The sequence below is a fragment of the Mobula hypostoma genome, chromosome 6 (genome assembly GCF_963921235.1).
Source record: "Mobula hypostoma chromosome 6, sMobHyp1.1, whole genome shotgun sequence".
Lineage (NCBI taxonomy): Eukaryota > Metazoa > Chordata > Chondrichthyes > Myliobatiformes > Myliobatidae > Mobula > Mobula hypostoma.
The window spans coordinates 109,578,531-109,601,130 of record NC_086102.1 but is presented as its reverse complement, the minus strand read 5'-3'; the positions used below and the strand labels follow the sequence as shown (position 1 = coordinate 109,601,130).

General features: G+C 45.8%; 3 protein-coding genes across 3 annotated transcripts in view; all 3 read right to left on the bottom strand.

Annotated features, from left to right (window-relative positions):
* LOC134348741 (zinc finger CCHC domain-containing protein 3-like) overlaps window positions 1-10,767 on the bottom strand; it is a 39,922-nt gene extending 29,155 nt beyond the window's left edge. The window contains exons 1-3 of the mRNA XM_063052544.1: window positions 10,474-10,767; window positions 9,481-9,718; window positions 7,260-8,164 (exon numbers count right to left, since the gene is read on the bottom strand). Coding sequence (XP_062908614.1) covers window positions 7,260-8,164; window positions 9,481-9,718; window positions 10,474-10,767 — 1,437 coding nt within the window. The remainder of the gene's footprint in view (window positions 1-7,259; window positions 8,165-9,480; window positions 9,719-10,473) is intronic.
* Window positions 10,768-11,567: 800 nt separating this feature from the next.
* On the bottom strand, window positions 11,568-15,383 carry LOC134348740 (peroxisomal trans-2-enoyl-CoA reductase-like). Its single transcript, XM_063052543.1, has 4 exons — window positions 15,257-15,383; window positions 14,487-14,620; window positions 12,736-12,927; window positions 11,568-11,690 (listed from the first exon to the last, which is right to left on the bottom strand). The coding sequence occupies exons 1-4, from the start codon at window positions 15,375-15,377 to the stop codon at window positions 11,568-11,570; spliced, it is 570 nt and encodes a 189-aa protein (XP_062908613.1). The 5' UTR covers window positions 15,378-15,383.
* Window positions 15,384-18,538: 3,155 nt separating this feature from the next.
* The window catches only part of LOC134348739 (glial fibrillary acidic protein-like), a 41,859-nt gene continuing 37,797 nt past the window's right edge, over window positions 18,539-22,600 (bottom strand). The window contains exons 7-9 of the mRNA XM_063052542.1: window positions 20,678-20,712; window positions 19,137-19,198; window positions 18,539-18,771 (exon numbers count right to left, since the gene is read on the bottom strand). Of these exons, the coding sequence (XP_062908612.1) occupies window positions 18,736-18,771; window positions 19,137-19,198; window positions 20,678-20,712 (133 nt within the window). The 3' untranslated portion in view covers window positions 18,539-18,735. The remainder of the gene's footprint in view (window positions 18,772-19,136; window positions 19,199-20,677; window positions 20,713-22,600) is intronic.

Below are 22,600 nucleotides of genomic sequence, written 5' to 3'. Positions count from 1 at the left end.
CCTTGATAGCAGGATACAGTAGGATGGCAGTGAATATCCACAAAACAGTTAAAACACACTTTGAAGAACTAAAAGCGGAAGGGGGGACACTGGGACAATACACCACAATCTCAGCCTTCAAAAGGGGTAGAAACTTAAAAGACATACTAGTTAGTACCAAAGTACAAAAAGCGCCAAACTGCGAGGTGGGAAACTGCAGGGTGTGCATATACATCAGAATTTCAAAAAGCATACACAACAGAGCTACAGGAAAGTGGGCTGAGATAGAGCAGAGGATAACTTGCGAACAAAAGAATGTAGTATATGCAATCCAGTGTAAACAATGCCATATCACATACATAGGGGAGACAGGCAACAGCCTGAGAACCAGACTCACAGGACACCTCAGTAATATCACAAGAGGAAACCAAAACAGACCAGTTAGTAGGCACTTCCTGGAGCATGGAATCTACTCCTTAGCAATCCTGGGCCTCGAAACCAACATAAACTGGTCAAACCTCCAAATAAAAAGAGCAGAGAGAAGATGGATTGAAAGACTACAGACGCATTCCCCAAACGGCCTAAATGAGGCCTAAAAAACCAGGCCAGCAACATAAAATGTACTCACCGAAGGGCCAACACTGCACCCCGTAATTTTAAAAAAATTGAGAAAATTAGAGTAGGGAAGAAGGGGAAGATCCCCTTCAGTCACCCACCCTGAAACAAATTAAGACAGGGGACCATTAAATAGGAAAGGTTCGTCTTACTTTGGAAATACAGCCTAGCAACTAGGCCCCAGAACAGAACCTAATTCCCCAAGTAGAGAGGAGTAAAATTAGAAATTATAATGCTACAGGAGATAACCACGAGGAAGAACAGACGTGTAATGACCAGTTTAATCCAGACACAGCACTTGCCCCAATTTCCCAGCTTCCCCCATGGGGAAGAATACATCCCCAGCACATGACCCTGCCCTGAAACCTAACATCTTCACACTGCATAAACACAGATCCTCTTCTCGCCAGAGGGGCAAACTCACCTCACATCACCAGTTATACCTCCCGCCGCCCAGCGGGCCCCCCTCAACCCTACTCCCCAAACCTAATCCTAACATCCAGAGGACCACACACCACAACTAAACCCTAACCCTAATTTCCAATGGCCCGGGCACCCCAACTAAACCGGACAGCACCCCAAATAACCCAAACCACACCACACTAAAGGGCTTATATAATAATCCTTTGCCCTACCACTAAACCTAACACCTCAAACCCTGCTACACACCCCCATAAATCCAAACCCTCACCCCAGCAAGGGGTCAAATTCCCACTGCCCGCATACTCGCATCCTAAACCCAGCCCTGACCCTAGCCCTAACCCTAATTTCCAAGGGACTGCGCACCCCAACTAAACCGGACAGCACCCCAAATAACCCAAACCACACCACACTAAAGGGCTTATATAACAGTCCTTTACCCTACCCCTACACCTAACATCTCCAACCCTGCTACACACCCCCATAAACCCAAGCCCTTACCCCATCAAGGGGCCAAGCTCCTATTTCAGCCCTCCCCCCTACTGCAGGGGACACCCTCACCCCCGCAATGCCAATTGCCACCCCACCCCACCTCCCTTCGCCGTGAATCCTCAACCCCCATTACCTAACTCTACCCCCGGGCATGTCCCTCCCCACAACACCCCTCAATTAGCTACCGCACAACCCCCAGATCACAGCACACAGTCCCTATAAAAAAGACCCCAAATCCAAAACACTATCCATAGGCAATAACTCCACTATTGTAACTTAAACTCCAGAATGGAGGTTGAAGAGGAGGAAGATCCCAGTAAAGGAAAGTTGGGGACCGAGATGATCACAACATGGGCCAAAAACAAAGTGGCAGGGTAAAGTGATACTGCATCTCCAGTAAGAGATCCACAAACACTAGAGGGATATTTTGCCCACTGCCCGCATACTCACATCCTAACCCTAACCCAAGCCCTAGCCCTGGCCCTAGCCCTAAATTATCCCTAACCCTAACCGTAATACCTCACCACTCAAAACTCCGCAGCCTTATCTCTCCCAGTCACACATATACATCCACCAGCCTAACACTCAAACCTAATCCTAAAGTCCAAGGGGGCACACAGCTCCACAAACCCTCGGCACATCCTGATTATCATGCCACACCCCCACAAACCCTAGGCACACCCCGACTAACCCTGGCCATACCCCCACAAACCCGATTACCTTTCTGAGGAGGGGCAAGATCCAAGAAAGGCAAGTGTTGGACCTGGTTAATGAAGGCGTGGGCCAGATCAAAGTGACAGGGTTGCGTGAAATTGAATCTCAAGTGAGGAGATCAAAAAGCACAAGAGGGCTGATTTGCCCACTGCCCGCATACTCCCAATCTAACCCAACCCCTTAAACCTAGCCCGACCCCTACCCCTAACCCTAACCCTAATACCTCAGGACTCAAAACTCAGCAGCCTTACCTCTCCCAGTCACACAGATACATCCACCAGCCCAACACTCAAACCTAATCCTAACGTGCAAGGGGGCACACAGCCCCACAAACCCTCGGCACATCCCGATTATCCCTTGCCACACACCCACAAACCATAAGCACACCTCGATTAACCCTGGCCACAACCCCACAAACCTGATTACCTTTGTTGGGAGGGGCAAGATCCAAGAAAGGGAAGTGTTGGACCTGGTTAATGAAGGCATGGGTCAGATCAAAGTGGCAGGGTTGCGTGAAATTGAATCTCAAGTGAGGGGATCAAAAAGCACAAAAGGACTGATTTGCCCACTGCCCGCAAACTCTCAACCTAACCCCAACCCTCGCCGTAGCCCTAACCCTAGCCCTTGCCCTAACCCTTCCCGTAACCCTAGCCCTATCCCTAACCCTATCCCTAGCCCTAACCCCAACCCTAGCCCTACCACTAGACCTAGCTTTAACCCTAGCCCTAGTCCTAGCCTTAACCCTAACCCTAACCCACCCCCTAACCCCCAAACCCTAACCCTAACCCCAACCCCTAACCCTAATGCACTAGCGTCGTTCTATAACCCTAACCCTAACCCGAGACACCTGATGATCCGAGGATGCATTACTGATGATGTGTCCCAGTGCACACCTGGTTCATTGAACCAAGTGGTGTCGGACCACGATAATGAAAGGCATGGGCCAGATTAACCTGGCTTCACCATACGAGCCCAACCGCCATAGCACCTCATACCTCACCACTCAAAACTCCGCAGCCATACCTCTCCCAGTCACACTTATACAATCACCAGCCCAACACCCTAGCCTAATCCTAACGTCCAAATGGACACAAACCCGCGGCACATCTCGATTAACCCTGGCCACACCCCCACAAACCCGATTACCTTTGTTAGGATGGTCCTTTGCCATACCACTGAACCTAACACCTCCAACCCTGCTACACACCCCCATAAACCCAAACACTCACCCCATCAAGGGGCCAAATTCACCCAATATCACCAGCAGTTAGGCTCCCATTTCAGCCCTCCCCCCCTACTGCAAGGGCAACCCCCCCCTCCGCAATACCATTTGCCACCCCACCCCACCTCCCTTCACCGTGAACCCTCAAGCCCCATTACCTAACTCTACCCCTGGGCATGTCCCTCCCCACACACCCCTCAATTAGCTACTGCACAGCCCCCAGATCACAGCACCCAGTCCCTATAAAAAAGTCCCCAAATCCAAAACACTATCCATAGGCAAGAACTCCACCATTTTAACTTAAACTCCAGAATGGAGGTTAAAGAGGAGGAAGATCCCAATAAAGGCAAGTCGGGGACCGAGATGATGACAATGTGGGCAAAAACAAAGTGGCAGGGTGAAGTGATACTGCATCTCCAGTAAGAGATCCACAAACACTAGAGGGATATTTTGCCCACTGCTCGCATACTCGCATCCTAACCAAAAGTGACACGTCTCTCATCATCCTGGTTCTCAAAGGCCAAAGTAAATCCAAGAAGCTACGAAAACTGGCACAGACTACGGAAGTCAAGCCCCAACCCTAACATAAATTGGCCACAAGCTTCTACCACATTATACCCACAGAACAGTAAACTAACAGGTGAACCACTAAATTCACAATAAAATAATGTAATCCTAGAAGGGGAAATAGGATGAAATCTAATCTCAACTCTAACTAGGTATTAAAGGAATAGATATTAAGAATTAGGGGCTAAAAGAATGGAGAGGGTCAAGAGGAAATGCACCATTAGCGGATAGTTTACCTTTAAGAGTTTTAACAAACAAGGCAGGCCCGTATCATAGCAACAGCCAGAGGGTACAGCAGAAATGGACAAAAAGGTTTGGTAAAACAATGCAGGGGTTGGTGGGGTGGGGTGGAACATTTTAAAGGAAGACCACCTCAGTCTTTGCAGAATTTCCCCTGAGGAAGTCACAGAGAAGAGGCAAAACTGCACACTCTCCCAATCCTAACGTCCAAGGGAGAACACATCCCCACAAACCCTAGGCACACCCCGATAAACCCTGACCACACCCCAACAAACCCGATTACCTTTGCCAGGAGGGGCAAGATCCAAGAAAGGCAAGAATTGGACATGGTTAGTGAAGGCGTGGGCCAGATCAAAGTGGCAGAGTTGCGTGAAATCGAATCTCAAGTGAGGAGATCAAAAAGCACAGGAGGGCTGATTTACCCACTGCCCGCATACTCTCAACCTAACCTTACGATGACACGCTCTTCATTCTCCTGGCCCACGAAACGCCAATAAAAAAGCCCAGATACCCAAAAGGCGAGAGGGAAACAGTAAGTTAAACCCGAACTGGGTCCACAGAAAACAACTCACCACTAAACTCAGGTGCAGAGACACCGAATGCCCAGTAAACACTGTCAGTTTAACCCATGCAATCCCAGGAATACAGATGCCAGGTAATGATGTTTAAAAATATCATTACCCTCAGAATTACATGCCTCTCATTATCCTGGTTCATGGGAAAACACAAGCCGAGCTTGATCAACTCTGGCTGGGTCGCCTCGGGGAGGGTGTCTAATGATTAAAGACCCGAAACACCCGATGATCCGAGGATGCATTACTGATGATGTGCCCCAGTGCTCACCCGGTTCATTGAACCAAGTGGTGTCGGACCATGATAATGAAAGGCATGGGCCAGATTCACCTGGCTTCACCACACAAGCCTATCCGCCATAGCACCTCATACCTCACCACTCAAAACTCCGCAGCCATACCTCTCCCAGTCACACATATACATCCACCAGCCCAACACTCAAACCTAATCCTAACGTCCAAGGGGGCGCACACCCCCACAAACCCTAGGCACACCCCGACCAACCCTGGCCACACCCCACAAACCCAATTACCTTTGTCGGGGTGGGGGGCAAGATCCAAGAAAGGCAAGTATTCGACCTGGTTAATGAAGGCGTGGGCCAGATCAAAGTGGCAGGGTTGCGTGAAATTGAATCTCAAGTGTGGAGATCAAAAAGCACAAGAGGGCTGATTTGCCCACTGCCCGCATACTCTCAACCTAACCACTCATCATCCATCGATTAAGGTTAAGGCCGCAACATATAGGAAAATTGACTTCCTGGACACTACGGTATTTAAACTAGCACCAGAAAATGGCAGCCAGAAACTAGCCACCAAAGAATTCTTTAAAACCTCAGACACACACACCCTCTTACAAACAGGGAGCCACCATCCCAAACACACCTTCAGAGGCATTGTCAAAGGACAGCTGACCCGGTTTCAACGCATTTGCACCAGGACAGAGGACTTCCACCAAGCCACTACTATCCTCTTCTCTGCACTTAGACACAGGGGCTACAGCAGACGGAGACTCAGACACATCAAATCTGACTTTCTAACAAGTATCACAAATCCCCGACCACAGGACAACACAACACGGAAACTACCCTTGATAACAGGATACAGTAGGATGGCAGTGAATATCCACAAGACAGTTAAAACACACTTTGAAGAACTAAAAGCGGAAGGTGGGACACTGGGACAATACATTATAGTCTCAGCTTTCAAAAGGGGTAGAAACTTAAAAGACATACTAGTCAGTACAAAAGTATGAACAGCGCCAAACTGCAAGGTGGGAAACTGCAGGGTGTGCATATACATCAGAATTTCAAAAAGCATACACAACAGAGTTACAGGAAAGTGGGCTGAGATAGAGCAGAGGATAACTTGCGAACAAAAAAATATAGTATATGCAATCCAGTGTAAACAATGCCATATTATATACATAGGGGAGACGGGCAACAGCTTGAGAACTAGACTCACAGGACACCTCAGTAATATCACAAGAGGAAACCAAAACAGAGCAGTTAGCAGGCACTTCCTAGAGCACGGAATGTATTCCTTAGCAATCCTGGGCCTCGAAACCAACATAAACTGGTCAAACCTCCAAAGAAAAAGAGCAGAGAGGAGATGGATTGAAAGACTACAGATGCATTCCCCAAACAGCCTAAACGAGACCTAAAAAGCTAGGCCAACTATATAAAATATACCCACTGGAGGGCCAACACTGCACCCAATAATTAAAAACATTGAGAAAATTAGAGGAGGGAGGAAGAGGAGGATCCCTTCAGTCTCCCACCCTGAAACAAAATTAAGACAGGTGACCATTAAATAGGAAATAGAACCTAACAACTAGGCCCCAGAACAGAAACTAATTCCCCAAATAGAGAGGGATAATGTGAGAAATTATAACTCTACAAGGGATAACCACTAGGAGGAATAGGCTCATAACAACCAGTTTGATCCAGACACAGCACTCAGCCCAACCTCGCAGCTTGCCCCCATATAGTAGAATGTATCCCAAGCACATGGCCCTGCCCTGAAACCTAACATCTTTACACCCCATAAACACCGGTCCTCTTCTCGCCAGGGGGCCAAACTCACCCCAAACCACCAGTTTTACCTCCTACCACCCAGCAGACCCCCACCCCAACCTGATCATAACATCCAAAAGGACCTCACACCCCAACTAAACCAGGCAGCACTCAAGTGGACTCTGGCCACACCCCCACAAAGGGGCCTACTTAACGATGGACCCCATGCTCCTTTTCTTCCCACCCCCACCCCCATGGGTAGGCCTGTGTGCACATTCCTCGGCCTAACCCTAACTGCTTTATGGGGGAGGGAGACCTTGTGGTGGACACGTCCTTCTCCATCGCCACCGCAGAGGCGGCGGGCGCCCCCAATCCAGCCGGGGTTGCCTGGATGCCATCAACCCCGCCCCCCCACCCCTCGGTCACCTGTGCATAGGCGCCCACACGTTTCGGACAGGCCCTGTACAGGTGGCCCGCCTGCCCGCAGAGGTTGCAGGACTTGGCCTCCGTGCAGTCGTTGTTGAGGTGTCCCTCCACCTTGCAGTTTCTGCACAGCACAGCCTTCCACTGGGCTGCCATGTGCCCCGCCTTGCCGCAGTTGCGGTACACCTTGGGTTGCCCGGCGTAAACCAGGAAGCCCCGGTTCCCTCCTATTGCGAACACTGAGGGTGGGTAGATGACACAGCCGCTGGTGTCCACCCTCAGCTTCACCCTGAGCTGCCTTTTACTTGTCCACACTCCCAGACTGTCGTTGACATTCTCACACTTGCCCACTCTCTCCACATATCGCACTGGGAACGTGAGGACATCGACCACCGGTACATAGGGATTAAATATTTGTATAACTGTTCTCTCTTGCTGCGTTGCGTCAGCGAAGAGGGGTTGCACCTTTAGTAGCGACAGCGGCGCCTCGCTCCCCTTCTCAGAAAAGCACTCGCATGATTTCTGCCACCCTGCGGCATGCCAGAACGTGACATCGTAGTAACCGGCCAAATCCTGTACGCAGTAAAGATCTTCCACTTTGAAGCCACAGCAGTCTAGTAGCAGCTTACGAATGAAGGTCTCCCGACTGAAACCGTTGCCTTCCTTCAGATCCCGAACACTCAGACGGACTGTGTTCTTGATCCCAGCCCAACGAGCCAAAGGGCTGGTCTCTCCAATGTTCTTCTTCCCTGATTCGCTGGTCTCTCCAGCCTTCTTCTTTTCCGATGCGCTGTTCTTACCAGCCACCCCCTTTTCCACCTCTGTTGTTCGGTTGCGAGCCAATCCACACCAGGCTCCCCCCCCTGTGTCAGCGCGAGACCTGCGCCTCAGCCAACGATCGCTGTGTTCTGAGAAGAACACTGGGGATCGCTACGTTCCGATAAAGAACGCTCGATCTTAGCCAAAAGGCCGAGAAGCGATCAGACAGCTGATACAAAAGCACCATAGGTGGCCTTAAGCATCTGGGGGCCCGTTTCAAGAGTTAATGTGAGGCCCTACCCCCGCTTCCCAAAAAAAAGAAAGAAAAAAAGCGAACGTTCAAGTTGGTTTGCATCAATAATGGTATAATTCCGGACTTAAACGTTGATGCATTATATGCACTTTCAGCATAATGGACAGACAGCTCAACATAATCCAAACAATTCTCTTAATTAAAAACTGAAGCACTGACATTTTTTGCTTTGGAGTGAGAAGCCTCGCCCTTTTCAGCAACTAGTCTGTATTGAATGGCACTTTGTGTTAGGTATCAGCTGACATAAGAACAGCTTAAACAATTTCCCTCTAATTTAATTAATAACAAAAGCAATGTCATATTAAATGAAAATTCACACTTTATTTATTCAATGAACAGTGTCTGAAAGTTAACTACTGGAAGTTTACAACAAACTGCGTCGTGTGCTCTTTCAGCATCACGGACAGCTCACGTAAGGCCTGGAGAGCGAACTGGAGGAGAGTGAAAGAGGAGGAGACGCAAGAGGGAAAGAGAAATTACGATTTGTGGAAACGCCGCCTAATCGCCTATACACATTATTTTAATTATAAACTTCATTTCTGCTAAAAATGTGCTAAAAGACTTACCACTAGAACTTCACCACCCTCCTGTGCTCGAGAGCTGTGAATGCTTTAATGAGCTCATCTTTGTCCAGTGATCTTGTTATTTCACGCTCAATTGATATCTGAGCAAGAGCTGATAGACGCTCCTGGAGCATGGTTGTCCTCAGATGCGTTTTGATGAGCTTTAGTCTTGAAAAACTTCTCTCTCCACTCGCTACAGTCACAGGCACTGTCAGCATGAGTCTTAGAGCAATGGTGAGGCCAGGATACAGTTCAACCAGATTGTTGCTGTAAATGTAGCTCAGAATCTGCAGGCCAGTGGTTTCTTTTGCAGGCACAGCACTGACAGCAGCCGACACCTCGCGCAAAAGGTCCTCAGCATCCACATCACCAAGTGTCCTCTCCATGTTTACGCAGCTGTCTTTCAGTGTGCGACTTTGGGTGGCTTTTTTCATTTCCTCTCTTCCATAAATGAAGCCAAACAGACTGTAAAATGACTCCATCAGCTTGAAGCGCTCACTAATGCCTGTGATGGCAGAGTCCACTAGTAGAAGGAAAACTTCTCTCTTGTACTATTCCTTGGGTGTCACTGTCAGGGAAGGATCTGCACTTTGGGACTCGCACTGGAACTGGCGTTTTGGTTTTCTGATTCGTGCAGTAGGAAAGACCATTGGCATCCCTATCTCTTCAGCTATGTCTCCGGCATCTGTTTGGGTGGATGAAAGGCCATTCTCTCTGTATTCCTTGAGAAATTTCAGAACATATTCCACCTCGCGCCGTAGAACATCGATTCCCACTTGTGGGCTCTGAAGCAGCTTGCTGACATGATTCACCTCATGTAAAACGTCCTACCAGATGATAACAGTCAGCAGGAATTTCCATGACATGATCTCCTGTTCTAGGCCTCGGGCTGCAGATGTGGTTTCACTGTCACCTTTCTGTGTGGCATGTTCAATCAGTGACAGGAGCGCATTGCCAACATCGTGAAGCTGGTAACGCAGGACTTTCACACTCCCATCGCGTGTTGGATATGGCCTTGAGGGTCATCCGTGGCATGTTCTCCTTGAAAAGCTCCCATCTCTGTGTCAATGAGCTGAATAGTGTGTACAGACGTTGCAGCACCCCAAAGAAGCTCACAGACTCCACTGTTGATTTTGCAGCATCGACAATGGCTAGGTTTAGGCTGGGCTGGCGCATGGCATGAACAGTGCTTTTTTGTTAATATCTAGCACCCTCTTCTGCACCCCACTATTTTCCGCCCGCATATTGCTCCCGTTATCATATGCCTGCCCCCTGCATTGTGAGATATCTAATCCTAACTTCTCCATTTGCGATAAGAAAACGTCGGTTAGGCCTGCACCTGTTGTGTCAAGCATTAGTAGGAAACCGACAAAGTGCTCACTAACAGTAGCTCCGACATTTACTTGGTATGTGACAATGCGCAGTGTCGCAGAGAGCTGCTCTATGTGTGCAGCGTCAGTGGTGCAGTCCATTATCACCGAGTAGTAACGTGGTTGTTTTACTCTCTCTGTTATCGCTTCCAGTGTCTTGTCTCCAATAAGTGTGATTATTGTATGGTATCATTTTGTATGGTTTTCCCCACGTAGTGGTCAGCAATCTCTTTTTTCTCTGCTCGTCTGACATGTTCGCTCATCTCTGGGTCAAACTCGGCAAGCAGCTCCACCAGACCTAGAAAGTTCCCATTATTTGGTTCATGTAGGGTGGAATTGTGGCCACGGAAAGCAAGGTTTCGTTCTGCAAGGTAACAGACTATGGCAATGAACCTCTTCATGACATTATTCCAGTGTTTTTTTTCCAGGATTTGCATTTCTTGGTACGTGCTGTCAATGGCACTGTGCGTTCTTAAGTGCGTTTCCAGCTCGCACCAGCTATCCATGTTGGCACGGTGCGCATTTGACTTCTCATGGTCCTGGAGTGTGAGAGTGAGTCACTCCCACACTCTGAAACCTCCGCAAGTGAGACTGTGATTTTGCTTGCCAAATAGGGTACAGCAGAAACGAAGATTGAATCAGATGATTCTGAGTGCACTAACCATGACCTACGAATGGTTTCTCCATTTTTCATCTTCATAAAATATCTGTCCTTGGTAAAACGACGGCGTGATTGGCTCTGTGGAAAGTTAATGTCCTCTAACTGAATGGGACCTCTCCTGACAATGTCGATCCGTTGGTCACTGGTGATATGCATTGGCCAACGTGTCGGATCGGTCTCTGTGAATGTTAGTGGGGCTTTCTCTCTGCCTAGTGTGCTGGTGGCGGCATCTCCCTCACCTGTCTCAGCTGTAGGACTGTCATCATGCAGTGGTGCTTGTTCATCAAACAAAGTTTGATCATCATTATCACCATCTGTTTGAATAGAATTGTTCTTCTCATTTTCATTGCTCTGATTATCAACATCTCCCGTACCGCTTGGCACTGTCACTTGGCACTGCAGTCCCATGCTGTGACGATGGTGCAGCAGCAACTGCAGTCGGCAGGCCTTTTACAGATGCTGGACCAAAGAAAGATGTAACTTTTGGGAGACTATTTAGACGTTTTGTTTTGTTGTCTAATATTTTCTATTTTTCATCACCACTAGGGTAGGAGCATTTCATTTTCCTCTCATTGAAAAGTAGCCTTCGTTGCTAGGAGCAATGTTTACAAGTGAAGTAAATATTTCAATGTATTTTCTCAGATGTCAGTCAGCGAGCGCCCACTGGTAGTTTGGCTGGCAATAGCAGGAGAATATTGTGTCAGTCGAGGGTCCCTGGGAGGGCGGGGCCCGTTTCAGTTGAAACGGGTGAAACATAGCTAAGGCCGCCTATGAAAAGCACATACCACCAGGCTTAAGGACAGCTTCTACTTCACTGTTATAAGACCACTGAATGATTCTCAGTATGATGGGATGGACTCTGACCTCACAATCTACCTCATTATGACCTTGCACATTATCTGTCTGTACTGCATTGTTTCTCTAGATGTTACGCTTTATTCTGCATTCTGTTGCATCACACACAAAGTGCTAGAGGAACTCAGCAGGTCAGGCAGCATCAGTGGAGATAAGGAATAAATAGTTTCCATCAGAGCTGCACTGAACATCAGTGAGACCAAACAACCAATTGTAGACTTCAGAAAGGGCAAGATGAGGAAACACATACCAATCCTCACCGAGGGATCAGAAGTGGAAAGGGTGAGCAATTTTAAGTTCCAGGGTGTCAACCTCTCTGAGGGTCTATGCTGGGCTCAACATATCGATGCAGTTACAAAGAAGACCTGACAGCGGCTATATTTCATTCGGAGTTTCAGGGGGCTCGGCATGTCAGCAAAGACACTTGCAAATTTCTACAGATGTACAGTGGAGAACATTCTAACTGGCCACATCTCCATCTGGTATGTGGGGAAGCACTGCACAGGATTGAAATAAGCTGCAGAAAGTTGTAAACTCAGTCAGACCCATCATGGGCGTGAGCCTTCCCAGCATCCAAGATACCTTCAAGGAGCAATGCCTCATAAAGGTGGCATCCATTATTAATGATCCCACCTTCCAGACATGCCCTCTTCTCGTCACTACCATCAGAGAGGAGATACAAGAGCCTGAAGACCCACACCCAGCGTTTTAGGAACAGCTTCTCCCAACCTCTGCCATCAGATTTCTGATTGGTCCATGAACACTACCTCACCATTTTGTTCCCTTTTTACACTGTTTTTAAAATATGTTTTATTGTAACATATTAATTTTTTATGCATCACACTGTACTGCTGCCACAAAACAAGTTTCACATCACACGTCAGTGATAATAAATGTGATTCTAATTCTCCCCTCCTCCCCACCACTGAACTGACCACCCCCCACTCCCCCTCCGTACCCCTGTCCTCTTCCTGTTGCCTGTACCTTCTCGGCAGCAGAGGAACGTTCCCGTCAAGTTGGTGTCGATCACAGCGTTCCAGCCTTTGGTGGAGATGTGTTCAGCTGGACTGATGACCTGACCCCCTCCATTATTGACCAGGTAATCAATCTGACCATGGAACTCCAAGACCTTCTGCATCAAGTTCCTCACCTACCAAGAACAGGACACCAGGACAAGTGACTGCGGGCAGAGAATGGCTCAGTTAGATAGCCACTGAGTATATTTACATTCCACCTGTCACACAGGTGAGAAACTGCTAGAAAATTCAGCAGTCTAATGAACAAGGAGGCAATTGAAAGAGAGAGAGGACTCTGACTTTGTTTTGATAACATTTTTAATTGTGGCCTTGAGAGAGAGAGAGTACGGCGCCAGCTGAGACACAAGCAGGGAAGTCACCATGGTAACAGCTCAAAGTGGTTGAGCTAACGGACAGTTGGAATTTCAGGTAGATTATAAAAGTTGATCCTTTTGTCTGATAATGGAGAGGAGACACAACACGGGAGAACTGCGGAAGCTACTGGAGAAACCACTGGTGGAGTTTAAGACCACCACGAAGGTGGAGGCCACGGACCGATTAATTTTGACCTGTGATTACCAGTGCAGGTAAGAGCTTGCCTGTGGGGTCCTGCTGGTGGTGAACCTGTGCCGTGGGTTAATCGACTGTTCCCTAGAAGGGGCTCTGTCCATCTGTGTCTGTGAGGGGGTCATACCAAGTGACTCTGAAGACTTCGGAAGCAAGAACAACTTGGTTCACCGGGTTCAAGAACAAGTATTACCCTATAACTATCAATCTCCTGTATGGAGAGCTTTACTCACAACTCTGAACTGATTCTACAACCAAGGGCTCACTTACAAGCACTCTACAACTGGTGTTCTCAGTATTATTGTTTCTTTTTATTTACACAACTTGTCTAATTTCCCAGGCTACAGCCTGGATTAGAGAGCATGTCTTATGAGGAAAGGTTGAGCAAGCTAGGAGTTTTCACTTTGGCGCGAAGGAGGATGAGAGATGACTTAATAGAGGTGAAAGTAATTAGAAGCGTAGATAGAGTGGACAGTCAGAGACTTTTTCCCAGGGCGGAAATGTATATGGGAAGGCATAATTTTAATGCAATTGAAGGAAAATATAGGGGATATGTCAGAGATAAGTTCTTTACACAGAGAAAGTGCTAGGTACATGGAACAGCCTGCCAGGGGTGGTGGTAGAGGCAGATACATTATGAGCATTTAAGAAACTCTTAAATAGGCACATGTATGATAGAAAAATGGAGGGCTATGTAAGACAGAAGGATGAGATTATTCTTAGATTAGCTTAAAAGGTGGTACAACATGGTTGGCCAAAGGACTTGTACTGTGCTGTGCTGAAATGTTTAAAGTTTTATTTTGTCTTATTCTGCACCCTGGTTGTTTGTCAGTCTTTTTATGTATCATTTTTTCATAAATTCCATTCTATTTCTTTCTTTTCCTATAAATGTCTACAAGGAAATGAATCTCAGTGGTGACATATACAGACTTTGATAATAAATTTACTTTGATTCAGCCATGTTTATGTCATGGCCAAAAAAGATTGCCAGTGCATCTATGTATATGTCAATGAACTGAATATCTGCATTGAACATGATGCCAGTCCAGCTAATCCTGGTCCATATCCCTCCATTCCCTGCCTATCGATCATTACCATGAGAACTGGAAACAATTGCAGTCCTTACGTCATCCTCCTTACGAATGTTACACTGAATCGGCGTCACTTTTGCAGGATTGGAGTCCACCAGTGCCGCTGAAAGTTGTTCTGCAGCTTCACGCAGTCGCTCGATTTTACGGGACGCAATCACGACATTACATTCTGGTCAATTTAAAAGGCAACAATTTACACCAGGACAGCCCAACAGGCAACATCACACTGGGCAACAGTTAAACTGAAGGAGGGGTGGTACTGAGGGAGGGGTAGTACTTCCCCTCAAGAGGGTATCTATCATTAAGCACCCTCACCATCCATGCCCTTTTCTCATTAGTATTATCAGGGAGATGGCAAAGGAGTCTGAAGACACACCCGGTACGTTTTAGAAACAGCTTCTTCTGTTATCAGATTTCTGAATGGTCCATAAGCACATCAACACTACATTACTGTTCCTCTTCTGCTCTACAGTAAAATGTTACGCTAGTGATAGTAAAGCTGATTCTGAGTGCCACACTGTGGGAGGGGCGGACCTAAGGGAGTGCCTCACCGCGAAGGGGGCAATACTGAGGGAGCGCTGCACCGTGGGAAGGAGCTGAGGCCATGCCGCACCAAGAGGGGCGGTACTTAGGGAGTGTCACACACCATGGTAAGGGGCGGATATGAAGGACATCGCAACGTGGGAAAGGCGGTCATTAATTTCAGAGGTTAATAGCCACAGTTCAGGTGCTCCGACTCCAAGCCTCCCTCAGACTACCGCCTCCGGATTTGGGCCCTGGCTTCCCCAGGCTCTAGGGTCCGCACCTAGCGCCAACAGTTCGGCAGCCACGGCGGCGCCAATGCCGCTCCCTCCGCCGGTCACAACCGCCACCCGGTCCCGGAACAAGGCCGCACGGAACGGGCTTCGTGCTGCCATCTTGTACATCACGTGATGCTGTCATCTGACCGAGTCACGTGCTACCCAGACTTGGGCCATTACCTCCGATAGCGTTACGTGTTGTTGGGGATCTATTTCCTTTTTCTCGTTACAGGTCACTTTATAATTAGGGATTCCCTCCGATGAGGTTCGATGCCACCCTACAATTAGGGATTTATTCAAACATACATGATCATTCATGAATACAGCTAAACGAAACAGCGTAATTCTGGGGTCAGGGCTTAAAAACACCAAAAGTCACAGTATCAAAAGCTTATGATTCCACTCCTTTTTATTGTCACTGTTCACTCTATAGTTAGATTCCCTCCGATAAAGTCACAGCTCATTTTATAGTTAGAGATCCCCTCTGGACAGGTTGTCTAAGATGTGGCAAACTATAAATGGAGACACGAGACTGCAGTTAATGGAAACCAGCGCAAATTGCTGGAGGAACTCAGAGGGTCAGGTAGCATCTGTGAAGGGACATGGATGCTTAATGTTTCAATTCGAGACCTTTCATCTGGACTGAAATGGTCAGTATAAAGAGGTAAGGGGAAGCGGTGAGGTAAGAGCTGGAGCTGATAGATGAATCCAGGTGAGGAGGAGTGATACGTGGAAAAGTGGAGGTTGGAAATAGTGACAGGGACTCAGAGGTGATAGTAGAGGCGACGAAGGTTTGCAGGTGATGTAATCTGATAATAGGAAGTTCACTGGATTGACTTCTGGAAGAGGAGACTGAATTTTGAAGATTGAGAATGCCTCATATTGATACAATTCTGGGGGGGGGTTGGTCATAGGGCAGATGCTGAGATGGAGAATATAGAAATGGCAGTGTAACACACAAAAATTGTTCCAGTCAAGATGGTACCTGCATACAATGCTCTTTTGGTCAACATCTTCTGAATAGATCACTTCTTTTATGTCATTTACATTTGTTTCTTGTCTTGAATGGGATTCTGGAACCTTTGGTGCCTGTGGTTTGCTGTTTAGAGATCGTTTGGATGTTCCCCCACTCTGAACAGGAGGAGGGATTTGAGGGTTGATTATCGTGCTGCCTTTCATTTCTTTCTTGGTTTCATGGTTACCCCGTGAATTGAAGAATTTCAGAGTTGTGTACGTTGATAATAAAGGAACCTTTGAATTCCAGAGGAACTCAACAGGTCAAGCAGCATTTATGGAAGGGAATAAAACAGTCGACGTTTCTGGCTGATACCCTTCATCAGGACTGGAAAGTAAGAGGGAAGAAGGTAGAATAAAAAGGTTGGGGAGGGGAAGGAGCACAAGGTAGAAGGTGACAGGTGCAGCTGGATGTATGTGGGTGGGGGGATGAATTAAGAAGCTGGGAGTTGCTGGGTGGAAAAGGTAAAGGGCTGGAGAAGGAGGAATCTGATAGAAGAGGAGATTGGTATAAAGCAAAGGAAGTGTACCAGTGAGAGGTGACAGGCAGGTGAGGAGAAGAGGTTTGAGGCCAGAAGTGGCATGGGGGGGCGTGGAATTACCTGAAGGAGAAATTGATGTTCATGCCATCAGGTTGGAGGCCAGCTAGACGGAATAAGAGGTGTTGCTCCACCACCCTGAGAGTGGCCTCATCGTGGCAGAGGAGGCGGCGATGGACCGACATATCAGAATGAGAACAAGGGTAGTGTTACATGCTCAAGGAGATCTGTTTTTTTTGTGAGAATGATTAAATGGTCTTTTGGAGGTCACCTGATGTGATTTCCCCACTGATGTGAGGTCACGTGATGACATGTGCACCATGGGTATATAACGGAGGATCCCAGGTGATGCAGTTAGTTTTTTAGTTAGTAGATTTCCAGGTAGAATGTGCTGTGTCTCCGTTTCTGCTGCCTGTTTGTTTTTGTGACGCAATTTCATTTTTAAAATGGAGTATTGCATTCTATTGCAAAATACAATATTATTGGACTGGAAATTTTCAGCTGAATATGCTGATTTACTCAATTTCAACAGTAGAAGGGAGAGTGAAGAATTTATCTAAGTACAGGACTGAAGGATCGAGATGAGTTGGCATCGTTTGGCAGTTTAATAAAGGATCAACCTTATTGAGTCTTCGTTGGAGGAGTAGCGACCTGCATCGAGGATAACTCTTGCCAAAAAGAGCAAAGAGTTCATGCAAAGGTTTGCGCTCTCTCAAAGAATTTAAGGTCAGTTGTTTTAAACTGTTTATTTTTGGCATCGTGAATCCTGTGGATAGAATCAGCAGGAAAGTCACGTCTATGAAGAAGTCCTTCTCCGGAGAAGTCTCCCCAATTGAACGTATAAATCTGTTGGACTTTCGAATTTATCGCTTCAAGAACTGTTTTCACATTTAACACTTTAAGAACCAGTGCCGAGTGACGAGTTGGTGAATGGCTGCATATCAGTTAACTTCCGGTTAAAGTTTTCATTTGTTTTTTTTCCCTTATCGTTCATCCGTGTTTAATAAATGTTTGGTTGTTTTTATATAACCTGTCTCGGTTGATATTCATTGTTGCCAGTTACATAACTGTAGGAATTACAATGGTTGGCCTCTAGGAAATTCCACTTCTTGCAGATTGAGCAGAGGTGTTCGACAAAGCAGTTCCCCAATTTGTTTGATCTCGAGGTTGCATCGGGAGTACCGGATACAGGAGAAGACTCCATTTGTAGATTAAGTGTTGCATCAACTAAAATAGCAGGACATTGTCCTGGCACAAAGGGGCACTCATTAACTGATAAGGAATTTGTTTTCTCAGAAGCACACAAATCTTGGAAATATTCTACCCTGGTGAGTTGTGGAGCAGTATTATTTAATAGATTCAGAAGCAAGGGAAGTACATTATAGATAGGTCAAAGGTCCAATCAGGTTTAACGAGCATTGCAGTCCAATGAACGGCCTCTGTTTCTCTGTGGTCTACAGCATAAATTATGGGCATTTATTGAATTAAGAATCTGCTTTACCATTACCTGACATTTGTAGGAGTTTCATAGTCATAGAGCCCTAAGGCACAAGGTGGGGTAAAGGGTGGAAACACCAGCATTCTGTATACTACAAACATGTGGTAACACTTGCCACCAGAAAGTCTGGAAGGTAAATTTTTGCTCAACTGCATCATGTCAAAGTGTGAAAATGTGTAAACAGCATGAATGTATTTCGAGTAAGCACAAACAATAAAGCTCAAAAGGCACTTCCATTAAATTTTATTTCCCAGATAATCCACGTGTGAAACAAACAGAATTTGTGATCTTTCATACACGTTTACTAAAATAATGTAAATTGCAACGTCATTTTTTTGGTGATGTGTTTAAGGCTTCGATCTCTTCTTATAGGTGAGAATGTTGAGTAGGTGGGACTCTGATCTGCAGCCATTTTGTTTTCAACAGACCAGCTTTAGTCTTGATCCAGAGCACGCAGATCTTCATTGTCCTACAGAAAATAATTTGATTGAAGATACTATTAATAATCCAGAGATTTCCAAACATTTTTGGGTGATTGCCCTTCAGCTCTCAAGACCACATTCCCAGCACCCTTCTCCCTTTCTAGCCATATATAAAAAGCAAGAAATTTTGATTTGCGATGCACAGTGCAAGACAAAAGGAACAATAAGGTTCAACATATCATAAAGACTGTGGAGTGCACTGGCTGTTAACTTTCCTGACATGAGTTATAGCTCAAAAACTGGATGTATCTTTGCAGGCAGATCTGTAGCCACACTGGAATTTACTAACCCCTTTCTTTAATAAATAAAATTTCTATCCCAGATTTTAAAATTCACGTATTATTAATCTTACCTCAGATTCCCTGTCTTCATCAGATGAAGATATTAGACATATGTCATTCGGGTCTCTTGCTTCTAAAAAAAACCAATGATTATTTTTTGGGTCAAGTAAAACTTTATTACTTTTACAGAAATATGCATCTGGTTTCTGGATATAGAAATCAGACAGCCAACTTTGCCAAGAGTCATGCTTTGTGGATTAGAAAAGTACTTCCAAGTTAAAATATTTGTTACTTTGTCACAATCCAATGGGGTGGAAATTCTTTCACACAGTGCAATGCTATATACAGTGGATTCTGGTTAATTAGGCCATTGGTTAATTGGAGCAGCTGCTTATTTGGGACAACTCTTACAAAACAAAAACAAATTGAGAAAATAGCTGGGATTTCCTTTTTTAAATTTGTGACACTATGCTACATAATTGAGACCGGAGGCTGTTGTCCAACAGTTCTAACTAGCATCTGTCATGTGCGTTTGCATCCTGACACACTACACTGCTTAGAGTAAGCAGTTTATCATAGCATCAGATGTGCCTCTGTTTAAAGAGCAGTGATGTTTGCCACTGTTATTTGGTGAGAAATAAACAGTAAAACAATTCAGAACTGTTTGGCTCACTGCGATTTCAAGCATTCAGGCTTGGAGATGCCAGAAAAGGCTGGGAGTGAAAATTAAGTGATTTCACCAAGTTAGGACCTACAAAGAATTGAGGCATTGACAATCATCTTGAATGTTACAATGAAAATGAAGATTTGGAGGATGCAGTTTTTGAAAGGATTGTATGAAGGCAGTCCTTTATCTACATTAGGTAACTGCACTGATTGTTCACTTACAGTCAAAAGAACATGGCAGTGTACACTGGATGAACTCATGTCAATAAATATTAAGAACTAATAGTTTTATAGTACTGTATTAGTATAGGTAGTGTTCTAATTTGTTCTGAATTTCATTTAAATACATAATTTGTTACTGTAAATCACAGTTTTGATTTTTATATACCTTTTTAAACTAGTTCCATGAAACTTCAACTCATTGGGGCAGCTGCTTAACTGGGCCAAACTTCACAGGTCCTGATGTGTCCCAATTAAGCAGAATCCACAGTATTGTAATGTGAATGTTGGAAGTATGACAGGTAAATTGCTGATGATGTAATCCATGTGGAAGGTTATCTAACATTGCAGCAGGATACAGATGAGATGGAAAGGTGGGCACTTCAATAAGCAAAGTATAGAACCTAACATAGGCAAATGGGATTAGTGTAGATAGATACATGCGTGTTGTGGGTTGAAGGGCCTGTTTCTGTACTGGTTATCTCTATGTTTTGTAGTGGGGAGAAAGGCTAAACATAATTTGAGTTCATGGGCAATGCAGCAAGGAAAAAGTTATGTGTGCATTACTCCTTATTCTGGATGTCACCATCATCTGTGCCATGCTGCTGGTTTCATCATCACAACTAGAATCTAGGTGAATTTCAGAAATATCTAGTGCAAACAGAGAATACAAAGTTAGCACTGTCCATAATATTAACAACATCAAATGGACTAATAGTATACACACCTTTTTTAATTATTGCTGGCTGAGATGAGTAGTCCCTAGAAACATAGAAAATAGGTGCAGGAGTAGGCCATTCGGCCCTTCGAGCCTGCACCGCCATTTATTATGATCATGGCTGATCATCCAACTCAGAACCCCGCCCCAGCCTTCCCTCCATACCCCCTGATCCCTTTAGCCACAAGGGCCATATCTAACTCCCTCTTAAACATAGCCAATGAACTGGCCTCAACAGTTTCCTGTGGCAGAGAATTCCACAGATTCACCACTCTCTGTGTGAAGAAGTTTTTCCTAATCTCGGTCCTAAAAGGCTTCCCCTCTATCCTCAAACTGTGACCCCTCGTTCTGGACTTCCCCAACATTGGGAACAATCTTCCAGCATCTAGCCTGTCCAATCCCTTTAGGATCTTATACGTTTCAATCAGATCCCCCCTCAATCTTCTAAATTCCAACGAGTACAAGCCCAATTCATCCAGTCTTTCTTCATATGAAAGTCCTGCCATCCCAGGAATCAATCTGGTGAACCTTCTTTGTACTCCCTCTATGGCAAAGATGTCTTTCCTCAGATTAGGGGACCAAAACTGCACACAATACTCCAGGTGTGGTCTCACCAAGGCCTTGTACAACTGCAGTAGTACCTCCCTGCTCCTGTACTCGAATCCTCTCGCTATAAATGCCAGCATACCGTTCGCCTTTTTCACCGCCTGCTGTACCTGCATGCCCACTTTCAATGACTAGTGTATAATGACACCCAGGTCTCGTTGCACCTCCCCTTTTTCTAATCGGCCACCATTCAGATAATAATCTGTTTTCCTATTTTTGCCACCAAAGTGGAGAACTTCACATTTATCCACATTAAATTGCATCTGCCATGAATTTGCCCACTCACCCAACCTATCCAAGTCACCCTGCATCCTCTTAGCATCCTCCTCACTGCTAACACTGCCACCCAGCTTCGTGTCATCCGCAAACTTGGAGATGCTGCATTTAATTCCGTCATCCAAGTCATTAATATATATTGTAAACAACTGGGGTCCCAGCACTGAGCCTTGCGGTACCCCACTAGTCACCGCCTGCCATTCTGAAAAGGTCCCGTTTATTCCCACTCTTTGCTTCCTGTCTGCTAACCAATTCTCCACCCACACCAATACCTTACCCCCAATACCGTGTGCTTTAAGTTTGCACACTAATCTCCTGTGTGGGACCTTGTCAAAAGCCTTTTGAAAATCCAAATATACCACATCCACTGGTTCTCCCCTATCCACTCTACTAGTTACATCCTCAAAAAATTCTATGAGATTCATCAGACATGATTTTCCTTTCACAAATCCATGCTGACTTTGTCCGATCATTTCTCCGCTTTCCAAATGTGCTGTTATCACATCCTTGATAACTGACTCCAGCAGTTTCCCCACCACCGACGTTAGGCTAACCGGTCTATAATTCCCCAGTTTCTCTCTCCCTCCTTTTTTAAAAATTGGGGTTACACTAGCCACCCTCCAATCCTCAGGAACTAGTCCAGAATCTAACGAGTTTTGAAAAATTATCACTAATGCATCCACTATTTCTTGGGCTACTTCCTTAAGCACTCTAGGATGCAGACCATCTGGGCCCTGGGGATTTATCTGCCTTCAATCCCTTCAATTTACCTAACACCACTTCCCTACTAACATGTATTTCACTCAGTTCCTCCATCTCACTGGACCCTCTGTCCCTTACTATTTCTGGAAGATTATTTATGTCCTTCTTAGTGAAGACAGAACCAAAGTAATTATTCAATTGGTCTGCCATGTCCTTGCTCCCCATAATCAATTCACCTGTTTCTGTCTGCAGGGGACCTACATTTGTCTTTACCAGTCTTTTCCTTTTTACATATCTATAAAAGCTTTTACAGTCCGTTTTTATGTTCTCTGCCAGTTTTCTCTCATA